The 16,505-nt window shown below is 39.7% G+C and overlaps 1 protein-coding gene across 2 annotated transcripts in view; it reads right to left on the bottom strand.

The window, feature by feature from the left end:
* The window catches only part of LTBP1 (latent transforming growth factor beta binding protein 1), a 191,718-nt gene that overhangs the window by 11,967 nt on the left and 163,246 nt on the right, over positions 1-16,505 (bottom strand). For both annotated transcript variants that reach the window (XM_027735112.2, XM_027735121.2), the window contains 5 exons: positions 12,757-12,939; positions 11,366-11,452; positions 7,995-8,123; positions 6,527-6,667; positions 4,065-4,235 (listed from right to left, as the gene is read on the bottom strand). In XM_027735112.2, coding sequence (XP_027590913.1) covers positions 4,065-4,235; positions 6,527-6,667; positions 7,995-8,123; positions 11,366-11,452; positions 12,757-12,939 — 711 coding nt within the window. The remainder of the gene's footprint in view (positions 1-4,064; positions 4,236-6,526; positions 6,668-7,994; positions 8,124-11,365; positions 11,453-12,756; positions 12,940-16,505) is intronic.

Here is a 16,505-nt window from a genome sequence, read left to right as displayed (position 1 = left end):
ATAGTTCAGGTCCTACATGTTCAGGTTAACTTCAAGTGTACATGGCTTTATTTAAGATTCCAGGTTTTTTCAATCTAGGCCACTTGCTCTGTTTTCTAGCATGGAGGCTTTGACCCAGCTGCTAAACCTATCAGTGCCTGTCCTGCTGCCAGTTACTAGACTATAGACTCTGGATAGAAAGAGTTGGGACGTTAGACACTAACAGTAAATTGATCAAGAAAGCAGAAATTCTGAAGGCAGGCCATCCAACAGGTATTTTTTGGGGGTGGGTGCAATGAAGAAAAGATATTTTGCTTTTGTTATCTAAACCAAAAAGAATCCAATTTTCTGATTTTCCACAATTGGTCAATTATTACAGATTGCAAATGACAAATCTCAAGTAACACAGAGGTTTCTTGAGAATAATTACTAAACATTCTTTAGGCAAGTACCTACTAAAGCCACAATGAGCTCAGAGAGAATATATCTCAGTAGTTAATATTTTGGGATTGGATGCAATTTGTGAAAGTCTTTATCTGCAATATGATGATATCATAAGATCAGAATGTTAGAACCAATGTGATTGAAAATAATCTGTCTTTGTATCCTTTGTTTAATGATGAGAAGGCCTGCCTCAAGAAATTGTATGCACCAGTAAGATGTACTCAATCACACCACTATAGTTCATGTTTGCGGTATTTTGATCAGGACTTTGAACTAGTATTTTGAGTTTGTTCCTCAGTGTTGTCATCCGAATACTTATCAATCTTACTCTTTTTAGATGTTGCTGTTCAGTTACAATATTTCAACAAGTGCTCAGGTAATAAATATTTTTGTCTCAGGCTCTGAATGTCTGGTGTTATTTTCAGTGGGGTCTGTTTGATTAAGCACCCATTAGTTTTTAGAGATCATAGCAAACGTAAGTTCTGTTTTCATGATGATTTCAGACTGTATTTCTTTTTCCTTAATATAGAATGTAATTCTGTATGTAATTCATCCTATAGAAGTTCTCTACCTTCCCACTGGTTTTATGCTGGATGCTACTTAAATAGGACATTTAAATCTTGTCATGAAAAATGGAAAGGCTTTAAAGACGAGCTGTGTTACAAAAGTTGGAGGTTATTTTTATTAAAGCATGAATCTCTTTAGAAGGGACTTGCAAATGTACCACTTATGCTGGTAGGTCTGTATTTCCTTCTTTCTAAGGGTGGCAACTAGATCCTCAAATACAAGAAGAGTATAATAAACAAGGTAAAAGGAAACGACAGATCAGTGAATGATCCGTTCTATGATCCAACCCATTTCAAGGTGAAAATCTTCTGGTGATAATGCTTTTCACATCACCAGGTCTTCTTTAACATGTGTTGCAAATCTTCAGAAGGCTCCTAATTGGAGAAATAAGCAAACACCTTCAGTAGTAAATCTGGCCAACACAATACCTAAGTATTTAAAAATGGAGAAATTCCAGGTTCCCCAGCCAGGACTTGAACCTGTGACCTGCTGGCCTGGAGGTGTGAAAGCACTCTCTTGAGCCAATGATATCACTTTAAGTGCTACAGACTGAAGACATGTCAAATGAATCATTTATTCAGTTCAGTCAACTTTAAATTTTTCTTGGTAAATGTTCCTGAAAACAGAGAAAGGCTTCCAGGTTTCTGTGTGGGTGCGTGCACATGTGTGTGAGGACAAATGAGCACATACCATCTCCACTAAGAAATGTAAGCTTGTATGCTTGTTCTGACATAATAAAGATTCAATATCCTTTTATTTTTAACTATCTATGTTCCAATCTATAAGGATGATTTTAAGTATTTGGGATCAAAGTATGACTAATAGTTTTAATTAAAGCAGATACTTCTCAATGCAAATTAAACGTCACATAAAAGTTATCCTGCGTCTGGAGAGAGAAAGATTTTATGATCCAACATAATGCTCTTCAGCTTTGACTGAGGATCACCGAACTGATGTTTAGGATGTTGTCCATTGGGAACTTCCATGTCATTTTTTTAATTAATTTCTCAAGGTTCTTCATAGAGCTAGTGGGGATCTGTACCCCACTGTTGACATGGGATTGCTGCTCCAGAATCCTGTGGTCCTAATGATCAAAATACACTTCATATTTTCAGACTGAAATAGTTCCAATTTTTAACTCATATCAGCACTATTGTTTAATTAAAAAGTTTGCAGGAATCCTCCATGATTGTGCTGTAATGTAGAGTCTTACTGTTTGTTCAGCATCTATGTTTGGAATTTTTCATCTTCCCTTGTAAGACAGTTGTCTTTCCCTGGCCATCTTGGTAGTCTTTTTCTCTTCCTTTTCAGATTTATCCTGCTTTAAATATAACTAGCTAGAAATTTCCAGAAGCAAGTCTCGTACCTACCTGAACTCTCTACCAGGAAGTTTTTTCCTTCTCTCAGGATTACATGGCACAGATGGGTCACTGTCACCATGTAATGAACTTTGTACAAAGAAAAACTGCTTTAATCTGCTCGATCTTTCTACCTTAGGAGCTCCAGGTCATAGCAACAATTCTTCTACTAGCTATTGCCCTGGGTTTTTTTGTCAATATTACATTTAATTTCATTGCAATTGTTATTCTAGCAGGTGTAGTAATTCAATGTCCTCCTGTAAGATTTGTTCTGACAAAGATATTTCAGAGATTTCCATATGTTATAAATTAAGCTCCTGTCATGCCCTGTTTTTCTTCTTCAGTCTCTTTCTGGGGTAAGCATCAGCCAGCAGTTACTCGAGCCAACATCATCAAAATCAGGAGCTTTTTTTCAGTTGCTGTGCTTCCAAAGCAAACTCAAACAAGTAAAGATATCTAAGAACGGGTTCAGGGACCTTGTAAGTAAATTATAAAAGCATAAAAACCAAACAGAAAGAAACAACCACATTAATGCTTCACTGAGCTTCCCTATATAGTTTTAACTCCAGGGTTTTTGCTACAAGTAAAACATGTCCTGCTTTAGCCATGACATTATCATTAGAGTAACGTAGGCCCAAGTGAAAATCCAGGTATGTTCACAATAAAATGTTTTACCAGCGCAGCACGGTATTCCTACATGGAAAGCCGTATTACCGAAAAGACATATTTATGGTAAGAAAGCTACATCCAGACTAGACCTTGGAATAGTTTATATGCAGGGGAAGAAGTTAGTATCGTATCAGACTGTATATACCAGGGCTGATGCATCTTAGGCACAGCATGACATGTACCTATGCTGTTTCCACTGGTCCCTTCTCCAGTCCCCAGACATAAATCTGTGTGCCAGTGACATTTCTCTCTATATCCTTTTTGCTTCTGTAGTCACCACAGGCGGCAACTTCTACCTGAAATATCATGGAACAATATCTGATTTCTACACGCGTAAACAAAATATAGTCTTTTAAAAATACGACTGTCACCTTTCTTTAACATTAAGTTACATTCCCTGGAAATTATTCGGTCCTTATTGGTAACCCATTTCCTTTAACTACCTTAAATTGCTCATCTATACATTTCACATTATGTGAACATATGGCCATATAATAACAACTTATTTTTGAAGGGCTTAGTGATTCTAAACCACAGCTTACCAAATCCTTATCAAGCAAACACATCTAACTGTGGGCAGACTGGCAGAATATCACATTGAAAAACGCATCTGAATGTATAAAGCAGCAACAAAAAAGCAAAACAGTTATGTAAGCTGTTGAGCAGTGTGGTGTGTGTGTGTCTGTGTGTGCACATGAACTGCATCCGTATTTTCACAGATGGTTTTTGTCAGCCATGTTAAGGAACTCTGTTACCCTTAAAATGTCCTCCCATTTCTACCAAAGTTCTAAACTGCCTATCACTGATAGTTCCACTGGAAGGAAACAAGTCCTGTAAATGTCAAAAAATAAAAGCAAATACATTTTCAAAATGTAGACTGTAATGATTTTCTGTTAATTAATGAGAAAAAAATTTCCATTAGTTCTTGAGGGGTTAGGGGGTTTTTTTGTTCTTTCTTATGTTATTAGCACGGGTACAAATGCAAGGGATTAAACTGATTAAGTATTTCAGATTTCATACCAAGAATTGGAATGTGTGTTTCCTTACCTGACTCCTTCATAGGACACAGTGCACACTGCATGCCCCAGGCCTCACCGTACAGGCAACAGCACTCAGTATACGTAGTCTGCTTTCCAACCAGAGGTCGACTACAAACAAAATCGTCACTTAGGTGCTGCCAGCAAAGGTCCTGGTAGACCTCAGCTTCTTCAGTTTGTTCTGATGGAGAAGACAGGATTAGATCATCATCGCAGCACTGTTATTTAAAAAAGACACTGGCATACTGAAAAATTTTCTAAATTTAGATTAGAAAAATAACCTAACTTTACAGACTTTGCTGAAATTTAAGCTTAGAAGTCATGACCATTTTTAAGTGCCTGAAGTGGCTCATCCCTTGAGTGTTCAGTTTTGCAAAAATCTTAAAAAGTTCTGAGTTGGCACATTAGGCCAATTTAAAAGCACATTGGGTTGGACGCCCAAGAAATAAAACTTCCTAAATCATAGTCATTGCTGAATGCTTAACACTGATTCAGCTCGGCTCTCATGGAAGTTAACAGAGCTTGACAAAAACCAGCATTGAGACAGAGATGAATGCTTGGGCAACTCCATCCACAGAACGAATCTTTAAAAGTTGTTATTTTGCTTTTCTTCTATTGCCGTCAATGGCATCTGAAAGGACTTTTACAAGTAGGGCAGAGCTGAACAAAAATGGCCTCAACGGGAGACTGGACAAATACTTGGAAGAGAGAGTCCCATTAACTAAACAGACAAACTACATCAGGCTCAGGAAATCCCCTGAGCTGAAAATAGCTGGAGGCTGAGAGTGTGCTGGGGAGGGTGAGGAGGAGTATTGTTTATCTGCTCTTCTGGTCCCTAATCATCCACTTACAGCTATTGTTAGAGACAGAATACTGCTGTGAACTGCTGTCACATTCTTATGAACATTAACAAAAACATGTATTTTTGTCAAAGCTGGAATATTTCAGAGGCATACTAGTTTTGACATAGATCTCAGTAGGAATCATTCCTGGTCCTAGCAAGCTTTGGTCACTGCTGATCGGAGTGAGAGGAACTGTAAACTTAATCTTCCACTTGGAACATAAAAACTTCAGCACAATTGTTTTGTAAAGACATCTGCAAGGTTTTGATTTTGTTCCAACACAGAGTGAAAAATAAATGTTGTCAGAAACCAAGGTTCTGTCTTGTCTGTGCATATCTATTTACTGTGGTTTTACATTATGCATGGGTGAGTACAGAACTGAAACCTCTCTCAAGAGTAAAACTGAGTTCTGAAAGCACAAAGGTGATCACCATTTAGATACCTATTCTACTAAGAACTTGCCAGAACACGCAGTGAAGAGCAGCAGTGCATCTCTGCAACCAAATCCAAATTCTGCTGGCAGGAAAGGAACGAGCCTGTCCCCTCCTCCTCTGCGTGAGGGAGGACATTGCCAGTAGCAATACAAGGCTTGAGTGCTTTGTGCTGGGTGAGATGATCATTGCTGTGTCAGCCTGAATGTCGCATGACGGAAGACCCTTTGGGCCCTTGCATTCTCTTCACACCCTAAATGAACCCAAAGGAGAATCCTGCTCTTGGTTTGTTTAACTGAAGATTGAACAATAGAAATGCTGTGGTTCTTTCACAGTTCCAGGCAACAGGATGACCACACTACTCCTTAAAAGTATCAGCCTTATAATTTGGAATGACTAAAACAGTCTGTATTCCCATTTCTTTTCACAGAAGCATCTCAGGAAAATGCACTGCAAGTTGCAGGGATCCGAGGTCTGGATTTATGGCTATACAGTGCCAGTATTAATCAAACCCATTGTAACATTTCTTTCAAAGATGTGTGTGGCATAGACAAAGCTGTGCAGACTGCATAATGCTCTGGATTTCTGAAATGTTTTTAAGAATTTCATAAGATCTAACATTTTTTCTGAAATCAGTGTCTACTGAAATTAAAAGAACATGCAAAAATGTTACTGTAACGGTGATGCTGCAGCCCGCCGCTTGAGCTCAATGTACCTTCAATGTTAATCAATTGAAAGCACACATATAATTTCAGCTATTTCCTCCTATATCCTGTCATTCCTGTTTTTATTCCCTACTTTGGTAGAACTGAATCTCCAGACCTAGCCCGCAGCCAAACCCCAGCCTTACTGAGATAGCAAGCAGGCTCTGCTTCATTACCTACAAGGCTGGACAAGGCAGGCGCAGAGCTGGTGAACTGGGGTGAGGTCGGGCTGAAGAATCCTCAGCCTGAGTCTAATCTCATAATGCTTCCAGCAATGTCCTGTCTGCACTGGCAAAGTGGAGCACTGTGGAGTCTTACATCATGATGCCTTCTGGATCAACAGATGATGGTCCAAGCACTGCCTTCAAAAATCCTCTAGAAGAGCAGGCTCATCCAAGGATAACCCAGTCTAAGTTTAGACTTAGGGTCTGTAGCCATGTCAGCACCACCTCGTAGAGGTGTACTCACTTCAGTAATATGTATAATGGATCATACCACTTGAATCTGCTGGTCTGATGCATCGCTTTTCTGTTGCGTCCAAAATCATTGGGTGTGTACAGAAACAGTTGTAAGATCCTTCTGTGTTAATGCACTGGCCATCAATACAGCTGTTTGGGTCCTGACATTCATCCGTGTCTTTAAAATGGAAGGAAATGTATCAAGAAGAGCCAGCACAAAGTAGTTGCATTGTGTTACTCTATGTTAATGTTTACCTAATTAGGAACAGATTTCCGTGCCTGCCTTCTGTTAATTACCACAAATACCAATTGCTGACAATAAAATCCTGCCTATGCCCATGGAGAAGGACAGACAGATCAGCAGGATCCCGACCTCTAATCCTCAAGTGCTAGGGAGGAGTGTTATGGAGGATGAGGAGGCTTGCTGGGGGGACTGGAGTGCCAGGCATACCCTGCATCCAGCATAGCTGCAAATGCTTCCCACATTCCTATCCCTTTAGAACAGTATCAGCAGGTATTAGAGGTGGGCATACTCTCAGAGATTTTTCATGAGCTTGTCAGGAAAAGGGATTACCTTACCTAGCCACAGTAGTTATATTCCTTAGTTTGTCTTGGAGAGGAAAAGCCAAAATTTAGCTCGAAGGGAAGAGCAGACCACTTCAGATAAATTACATTTAACCAGCAAAACCCCCACCCTCTGTAAAGAACAATCATAGAATTCCAAGGTGAAAGGCTCTCTTATTGCAGTTGCAAAAATTACTTCCTTTCATTATGCTATTCTGCACATTATACATGGTTTTCTGCTTGCAAAGCAAAATCCAGGGTCATAGTTTTGAGTAATTTTCAGTTGAGTAACAGAACAAAAGGAGTACAAGGTTGTGCAGACTAAGGTTGGGCTTATTAATGACCTTAACTAGAATTTCGCATTGCATATTAACTCCTATATGGAAAATATCTGTCCGTGAAAGAAAAAAAAAAAGTGTTAATTTGATTTAATATAGTAAACCTGGGACACTTACCAAATGAAAGGTAAGCTTCAACATACAGGCTTTCAACTGCTCACCCCACATACAAAGAACAGAAGGCTAAATTGTACCTTAGCAGAGTGAAGCAGCAGTGTGCATGTAAGGAGGGAGCACCCTCTGATTACATTGTGCTGCCTCCATAAAGGCTGGCACCAGCGTTTGACTATGCACTCAAAGGAGCACAAGGAACTGTTCTGGAGATGCAAACTCCTGGGAATAATTTGCTGAAAAAGGAAGCAAATAAAGCAAACCCTGCTCTACATGCCATAGCCATGTCATCCAGAATTTCTGACCAGCTGAGCAGAAGGGAAGGGAAATGACCCAGTGCATCTTAAAAAGCTGCTACAGGAGTTCAAAGGCCTGGTGTTCCTCCCCTTGCTGGGAATACCATGGTTGTGATGGGAATCCCGCCGTACAAGTCTGCTTGTTTTGCCCATCTGCATACCATTATAGTGACAAGACCACTTTAAATAAACTTACCAAAGCATTGGAGCTTAACAGGGTCATAGTATGTGCCTTGTTTGCAGTAGCACTCATAACCTGGCTGCGTATTCAAACAGAAGCCATTTTTACAGATTTCTTGTCCAAAGAGTTGGCATTCATCAGCATCTGGGGAGAAAATATTAAAGGCTTTGTTACCATCGTTACTATGATACCATGTAGAGGAGCAAGATGGAATAAATCCCATATGCTTCTCTATTCAAGCAGACTTCACTTTAAACAGAGAGTCCCAGGAGCACAGATATCCACAGGAAAAAACCCAAGCAACTGGTGTGGAAAAGCCTGTGGTGCACTTGTAGCTAGAATGGAAAAGGAAAAACTGGTGGATCATTACTTTCCCTTTCCCATGTCAGAATTGAGTCCTGCGGCACAGAGACCGCAGGAATCTGCAGTTCCTCTTTCTCTCCTTTGCTATCCCACTGCTCTTAGCTCCAAACAAAAGAGATGAAGAATGTGGCCTGTATTTTCCTGTATAATTTGCTTTACCAAAGGGATTCCCACCACGGATCTAATTTAAGCATCATCTGATTCCAAAACTAAGCAGTTATGCTTATGGATAGACTTGGTGACTGTTCTCCTCTTTCCATACAGTTTGGTGACTCTGCTGTGCATGGCAGCCAATCTTCACATCTGTTCTGCTTGTGGCTTCATTTTTCAAAATACAGTTTCTGTGCAGAATTCCCATCATGTAGGACCAATCGTGTCTGTTGCTAAATATAAGGCTGCAAATACTATAGAACTACTGACAGCTGACAAAGAGAATCAAATGAGGCTAAATGTTTTCGGGAAGGTTGCAAGGAAAATATATGCCAGCTCATATATAGCTTTTCACAGTTGTACACATTTTTTCCCAGTCTTGTATTTATGTATTTGTTACTGTTGCAATTCTATTCCCTTCCTTTTTTCCAACCTACTTTTCATTTGCTAGACCTACTTAGAATAGTCTGTTAAAGCTAGTTAAAAGCTGGTATTAAAAATGGCAATGAAAAGCACAGCGTAAAGTACATAATTCTTCTCTCAATACCAATTTTCTTAACCCAATGTCTTCTATAGATTTACTCCCCATTTATTCTAGGGCAACACAGACTTTAGCCCAGAGCTGTCATTTCCAGCTGTACAGCAGTTTTAATGTGAATTATTCAAATGCTTACTTTTTCCAGAAGAATTGAAAGGTCCATAAAACTATTTATTTTTACACCCACTCTTCCAGTCACTAAGTGGCAACAAACATTAAATATTTTGACTGTTTAGCAGCAAGAACAATGCAAACATTAATAAGAAACGTAATCTGTCTTTTTCTTGTGGAACATGGATTTTGTATCTGGAGAAAAATGCGAAAGCCTGGACGCAGAGTCAAGAGAGGCTGGCTGAGTATATTCACTTCAAACAGATAATTCCATTTAAGAAAACAGGAGTTGTTCCTACAAGCAGAAGCTTGTGGACAAAAGCAACAGGAACATATGAGTTAGTGTAACAGAGAAAGATCACATTACTAAAAGTTATTTATTCGTTTAGTATTTGTCCTTTGTGTCATTCCTAAGGTTTTTACAAAACAAATTTACTGAAAACAGAAAAAGTCTGATTACAGCAAGGATTTGTGGAAGATATTTCTAGATGAACTATTTCCACATTTCAATACTTATAGCAGCTAGAGATATTATCAACCCTGGGGTAGCACAAAACCAATGCATATTTTGTCTGAGACATTTGGACATACTGCACACACAGCATGTCCCAAACCCCCCTTGTGAATATATACAGAAATCTTAGATCTGCAAAGATAAACACCACCTTTAAACAACCCCTACACAAAAATACTCTCAGAGACTATCAGATCCTTTGAGATGAGCTCTGTGACAATGTTCTAACTTGTCTAGACAAAAACTGTAAGTCTCTCGAAGGTTGGTCCCTGCTACCTTCAGTCTTAGATCTGTGTTCATCCAATGGCACTTTGTTCTTTACTCCAAGTTGCTGGACAATGCAACCTCCAGAGAGTGGAGTCTTACAGGAGTTACCCCATTTAAAAGTCCACATTAATTTGAACAAATCTGGGTATTAGTGCCTTATAAACTTTGTTATTTTTTCCATGTCACATGCAATTTACAGGTGCAAAGAAGCACCTGCTGAGGATAACACAAAAAATTACTACTAAGACAGAGAACTGAACTCAGTTATGGTCTAACTCAACAAGAAAATCGACTTAGTAGTGTCCTACTCAGTGAGCAAGGGTAGTTTAAAAAGTACATATAATAACCTTTAGGGAAAAACCCCACAAAAATCTTTCCACCATTTTTTTCATCTCTCAGAATTAAGTCTGACAGATTAGTTATTTAGCTAGAAGCAAGTCTGACAAATGCTTATCTATCAACCATGTGATATTGGGGATGCCCTAACCCTGGCAGTGTTCAAGGTCATGTTGGATATGGCCTTGAGTAACCCACTCTAGTGAGAGGTGTCCCTGCCCATGGCAGCGGAGTTTGGGACTAGATGGTCTTCTGTGTCCCTTCCAACCCTGGACATTCTATGATTCTGTGATTCTGCCTCTATTAAGGTCTTTAAAAAATAGTATTTTTTACTGCATTTTTATGTGACACGAACACACAGTACTTGCTATATTTATTTCTTGATTTGTAAAACAGTCATTCTAATAGTAACAAAATATATAATATGTGTGCTTTTCTACAGATTCTGTAGCTGCTATGTAAAAGATAATACGTTGACTTCATTTTAGCTAACACAAATTTAGTGTGCTTATGCCAAGGAAAACTGATCTCTCAAATTATTAATATTGATGGCTACTTCTCAAACCTGAAAAGGGATTCCACTGATCTCACTTTTCCTTCTTGGTGATGCCAGTTCCCTCCCACTCACGTCCACCAATTTCTATCCCTCTTATTTCTCTACCACCTTTTGTTCAATAATTTTTTTATGAAGTTCTGTATTGAAAACATTGTTGCTGAACTTCTTGTCAGTTTTTATATTCACTCTCCCTTGTAGGTCTAATGTTTAACAGAACTCTTCTTCTCTCTCCCAACTCCTCATACACCTATCTACAAATTTAAGTTCGCTTTGTATTTCATATGTAAATGAGTATTTGTGGTTTGTGGTCTCAGCACCTATTCTCACAGTTTATAGCACTTAGTATAAATTAAACCAGAATATTACAGAGACTGTGTAACTGACATTCTTAACAATCTGTCAAATGATGATTTTCAGTAATGCTTCATATCACAAACTGTTTTTATCACCTAATAAAAGTTGAATTAGTATGTTTACACTGCTGGATCACATTGCTAGTCAATCAACTACCAGAACTGAAATAATTAAACTTAATACGAATCAGTACTGACCTTTGTAATTCTGAGCAAGAAGCCCGTAAGATGATTCTCCAGAGGGAATGAAACCTTTTCCTTCAGGACACAAATCAGTAAATTCAGCTGGGAGAGAGAGAAAACAAAAAATTATGTCATTAAGAAAAAGGTACTCACACATGTATGTGCTACTTATGCGTTTCAGGGTATTTTGAGAAACCTGTCTTATTTGCACGTATCAGGCAATCGTGCACACTTTTAGCTAAAAAGGGCATGTTAAATGATACAGCCTGACTTTCCTCTGCTCTCCGTTTGCCGAGCTAGCCTTGAGAAACCTAGCTAGGGTACCCACAGCATCATAGAGCTCCACACAAACTCATTTCTCTTGCTCCTAGGCAGGAGAATGTAGGCCTTACTTGATTTCATGGTGCCCTGCAGTTATAACAATACCAGTAGCCAAATTATCTTAATTAAAGCTAGCAAGGGCCTCTCTGAGCTATACTGCAAGCTGTAATCTAGACATACCCCGACTGAGATACAAACCTCTGTTCACATTCTTCAGCCCTTATATAGGAAAAACACTAATTGACTGCAACAGGAGAACATGGTGTGGATTACAGAGGGAAATTATTTCAAGTGTCTTGGAGACTATACAGAATCAAATAAACCTATCCAAGCAGAGAGGCCCCTTTTTTGTTATGCATTTCATTTCAGTTTCACTGATTCTAAGGTATAGTTGAAAAAGGAATTATACATGGCGATGCATTTGTAATCTTTAGTATTTAATCTCAAAAATTTTACACATGTTCTCTCTTATGTGATTTTTTTCCAGCTGGATTCTGAATTTCAGCCAGCACTTTTTACATTTCAAGTACTGTTTTTCCATATTTGTGGCAAATATCATAAGGTTATTTTTGTCAAATTTAATATTTAGAGGTTAAAAAATGGTCTGCCGACAACACGATCACCTGAATTGTTCAGTAAGTAGCAAAATGTAAAACTAATGTTGTAGATGAGTAATTCACAGTGCTGTAGAAAAAACTGTACAAAGAATAGCTGCAGACCTAAAAACACTGTAATGTTTACCTTTGTTTTCCATCTTACAGAAAAAATCTAACATGTTACCACAGCATCTAGAAAAAGTTTCTGTGAGAACTCAGCTTTCCTTAAAATCAGTTGGAGTTAATGCTGTTCAGTAACAGGCTCTTCTTATCCCTAGAGCAACTGCAGAGAAGCCAATAGATTTACACCAGGTAAGAATTATTCCTACTAACCTTTCCTCTGTGGAAGGTTTCCATGGATAAATCATGACTAAATACTACAGACCACAGGATTTAATGGACAAGCCTTCTCTGAAGGCAAAGCACACTACTGTTAACATAAACATAATGCTTCAAAAGCTTGCAAAGGGACAGGAGGCCCCATCTTACCAGTTCCAATGACAGGACATGGGAAGATTTCACAGTTATCACCCCAGCCAGCACCCAAGGTACAGCAGCATTCTTGTTTGGTTACATTGGATGTAAGCACATTGTCACAGAAATTAGCATCATTCAGATTGTAGTAGCACTCCTTCTTTCCATCTTCATGTTGATCGGTCTCTATTGGCATTTCTAAAGGAGGAAAGAAAACATAAATCACACAAGATAACATATGATATAAATAAGTCTTACAAGAGAATGAGAAGAACAGGAAAGAAAACGGTTAAGTACAAATTTTGGTTTAACTTTTCAGTTCTTAGAAAGAATGATGGAAGCTGATAACCTTCTTTTAGCTTTTTCAGACCTGTACTCCAACTTGGCCACAAAAGGATCCCTACATCTTTGCACTTCTATAATTTTCAAGCAATGCATGAAGTACCTGCTCTCATGTTCCACTACCTAACAACCATGCTCAACTACTGACATGGTGCTTTTTACATATGGATCTGGAAGCTCTTCACAGAGGTAAGCAAACATTACAACCTAATTTTTCAGATAAAGGAGCTAAGGTACGAACTGAAAAAGACACAATTTTCAAAACAATGAGTATTTACATCCCCTTTTAATTTCACTGGGAAAAAAGCATGTTCCACATTTGAATATAAGGCCCTTTATGATTTTTGCAAAAGTAACTTACTGACTCCATGGTAAGCAGAGGAATATAATGCAGATGTCAAGTTAACTGACTCTGTGTTTTACTTTTAAATAGGCATCCAGCCAAGAAGACAGATTTATTACCTTAAGCAGCTGAGTGGGTCCTCTCACAATATTTATATGGACTGGAGGCAAAATAGTCTGTCCCATAGATGCAATAAAAGACCCTATAATAGGCACTCCTAAAGTACACCAAGAAGCGAGTTTGAAAAAAAATACCTAGTTAAAGCTTCTGTGTTTGCAGAACTCTGTCTACCTAACTTTGCACTTCATAGAAATTCTCATCAAGAGCTCAGAAGTGGGAACTACCACATAAAATTGTTATTCACACTTGATTGATATGAAAAACTTTTCTCAGGCCATCAATAAAGTCATCAAGTTCTAAAATTATATATACTCACATTTATTAATCAAACCCAAAACTTTGTTTAGGAACCTAAGATAGATAAATCTTGAGATGACTAGTCCATTTCCTTTTTATCTAGGGAAATAGTTCTTTATGCTTAGCACTTAACAAATGTCTAACTCACAAAAAACCTACTAAAAATTATTGCATGCTGGCTGATTTTCCATTCCTTGAGATTTCATTCATTTCCACTCAGGCTCTTGCACAATAAGCCAAGCATATGACATTTCTCAGGCAATGCAGGTATCCAGGCAGGAATCAGAATCTTATTTTATACCTGAGTGACGGCACATTTCCAGATGCTACTGCAGCAAATGTTAGTTTCATGGTGCTGCAGGAAAACTATAGCATAGTTGTTGTCATCAAGTCATAGTGGGATGACTCACACAACCGGAGTGTTGCAATGAATGGTTATAAACTCCTCAGAAGAGACAGGCAAGGAAGGAGAGGTGGCGGGGTAGCCCTTTATGTTAGGGAGTGTCTCAATTGTCTGGAACTTAATGATGATGACTACAGAGTTGAGCATTTATGGGTAAGAATCACAGGGAAGGCCAATAAGGCAGATATTCTGGTGGGAGTCTGTTATAGACCACCCAATCAGGATGGAGAGGGAGAAAAAAAATCTTCTATAAGCAGTTGGGAGAAGTCTTTCGATCTCTGGCCCTTGTTGTTGTGGCCGACTTCAACTTACCAGATGTCTGCTAGAAATATAAGACAGCAGAGAGGAAACAGTCTAGGAGGCTCACAGAGTGTGTGGAAGATAACTTCCTGACACAGCTGGTGAGAGAGCCAACCAGGGGAGGTGCCCCGCTGGACTTGCTGTTTGTGAGCAGAGAAGGACTGGTGGGTGATGTGATGGTCAGAGTCTGTCTTGGCCAAAGCAATCAGAAAACGATAGTGATTTTGATTCTTGGAAAAGTAAGGAGGGGTGCCAGCAGAACTGCCACCTTGGACTTCCAGAGGGTAGACTTGCACCTCTTTAGGAGACTTCCTTGGGTGGCAGTCCTGAAGGGTAAAGGAATCCAGGCAGGTTGGATGTACTTCGAGAAAAAAATCTTAAAGGTGCCATAGGCCGCATCTATGTAGTGAAAGACAAGATAGCAGGGAACCAGCTTGCCTGAACAGAGAACTTTGGCTAGAACTCAGAAAAAAGGTGAATTACCCTTGAAACCAGGGAAAAGTAACTCTGGAGGACTACAAGGATGTAAGGAAGTTATGCAGAGAGAAAATTAGAAGACCAAAGCTGAATCAGAATCAGAACTTAATCTGGTTACTTCCATAAAAGACAACAAAACGTGTTTTTACAAATACATCAACAACAAAAGGAGGACTAAGGAGAATCTCCATCCTTTTTTTGGATGTGGGGGGGAAACACAGTGACAAAGAATAAGGAAAAGACTGAGATACTTAATGCCTTTTTTGCCTCAGTCCTTAATAGTGAGACCAGTTATCCCCAGGGTATCCAGCCCCCTAAACTGGAAGACAGCAATGGGGAGCAGAATTAAGCCCCTGCAATCCAAGAGGAAACAGTTGGTGACCTGCTATGCCATGTAGACACAAGTCTATGGGACTAGATGGGATCCACCTGAGGTACTGAAGGATTTGGCAGACATTCTCACCAAGGCACTTTCCATCATTCAACAGCAATACTGCCTAACCAGGGAGGTCCCAGTTCACTGGAGGTTAGCAAATACGACATCCACCTATAAGAAAGCATAAATATATATAAGGAAGGAAGATCCAGGTGAAAAAATGCCTGCATGACTGGGCCCAGACAGTGGTGGTGAATCGATTTAAGACCAGCTGGTGGCCAGTCACAAGTGGTGTTCCCCAGGGCTCTGTACTGGAGTCAGTCCTGTCTAATATCTTTATCAATGATCCAGATTAGAGGATTGAGAGCACCCTTAGTCAGTTTAGGGAGGTCATCAAGTTGAGCAGGAATGTTGATCTGTTGGAGTATAGGAAAACACTGCAGAGGGATCTGGACAGGCTGGATCGATGGGCCAAGGCATACTGTATGGGGTTCAACAGGGTCCTGCACTTGGGCAACAACAACCCCATACAGCACTACAGGCTGGGGGAAGTGTCTGGAAAGCTACCTGGTGGAAAAAGTCCTGGGGGTGCTGGTCGGCAGCTGGTGGAACGTGAGTCAGCAGTGTGTCCAGGTGACCAAGAAGGCCAATGACATCCTGGCCTGTATCAGAAATAGTGTGGCCAGCAGGGCCAGGGCAGTGACCGTCTCCCAGTACTTGACACTTGTGAGGCTGTACTTCAAATCCTGTGCTTAGTACTGGGCCTCTCACTACAAGAAGGATATTGAGGTGCCAGAGCATGTCCAGAGAAGGGCAACAGAGCTGGTGAAGGGTCTGGAGCACAAGTCTTAAGAGAAGCAGCTGAGAGGAAACTGGGGCTGTTTAGCCTGGGGAAAAGCAGGCTCAGGGGAGACGTTATCGCTCTCTACAACTACCTGGAACATTGCAGTGATGTGGGAGTTGGCCTCTTCTGCCATGTCTCAAGTGAAAGGATGAGAGGAAACAACCTCAAGTTGTTCCAGAGGAAATTTAGGTTGGATATTAGGAAAAATTTCTTCACAGAAGGGTGGTCAAGCATAGGAACAGGCTGCCCAGGAAAAGTGTTC

Source organism: Pipra filicauda, unplaced genomic scaffold, assembly GCF_003945595.2.
Source record: "Pipra filicauda isolate LSUMZ 115617 unplaced genomic scaffold, ASM394559v2 scaffold72_size3293161_pilon, whole genome shotgun sequence".
NCBI classification, from domain to species: domain Eukaryota; kingdom Metazoa; phylum Chordata; class Aves; order Passeriformes; family Pipridae; genus Pipra; species Pipra filicauda.
This window is presented reverse-complemented; position numbering and strand designations above follow the sequence as displayed.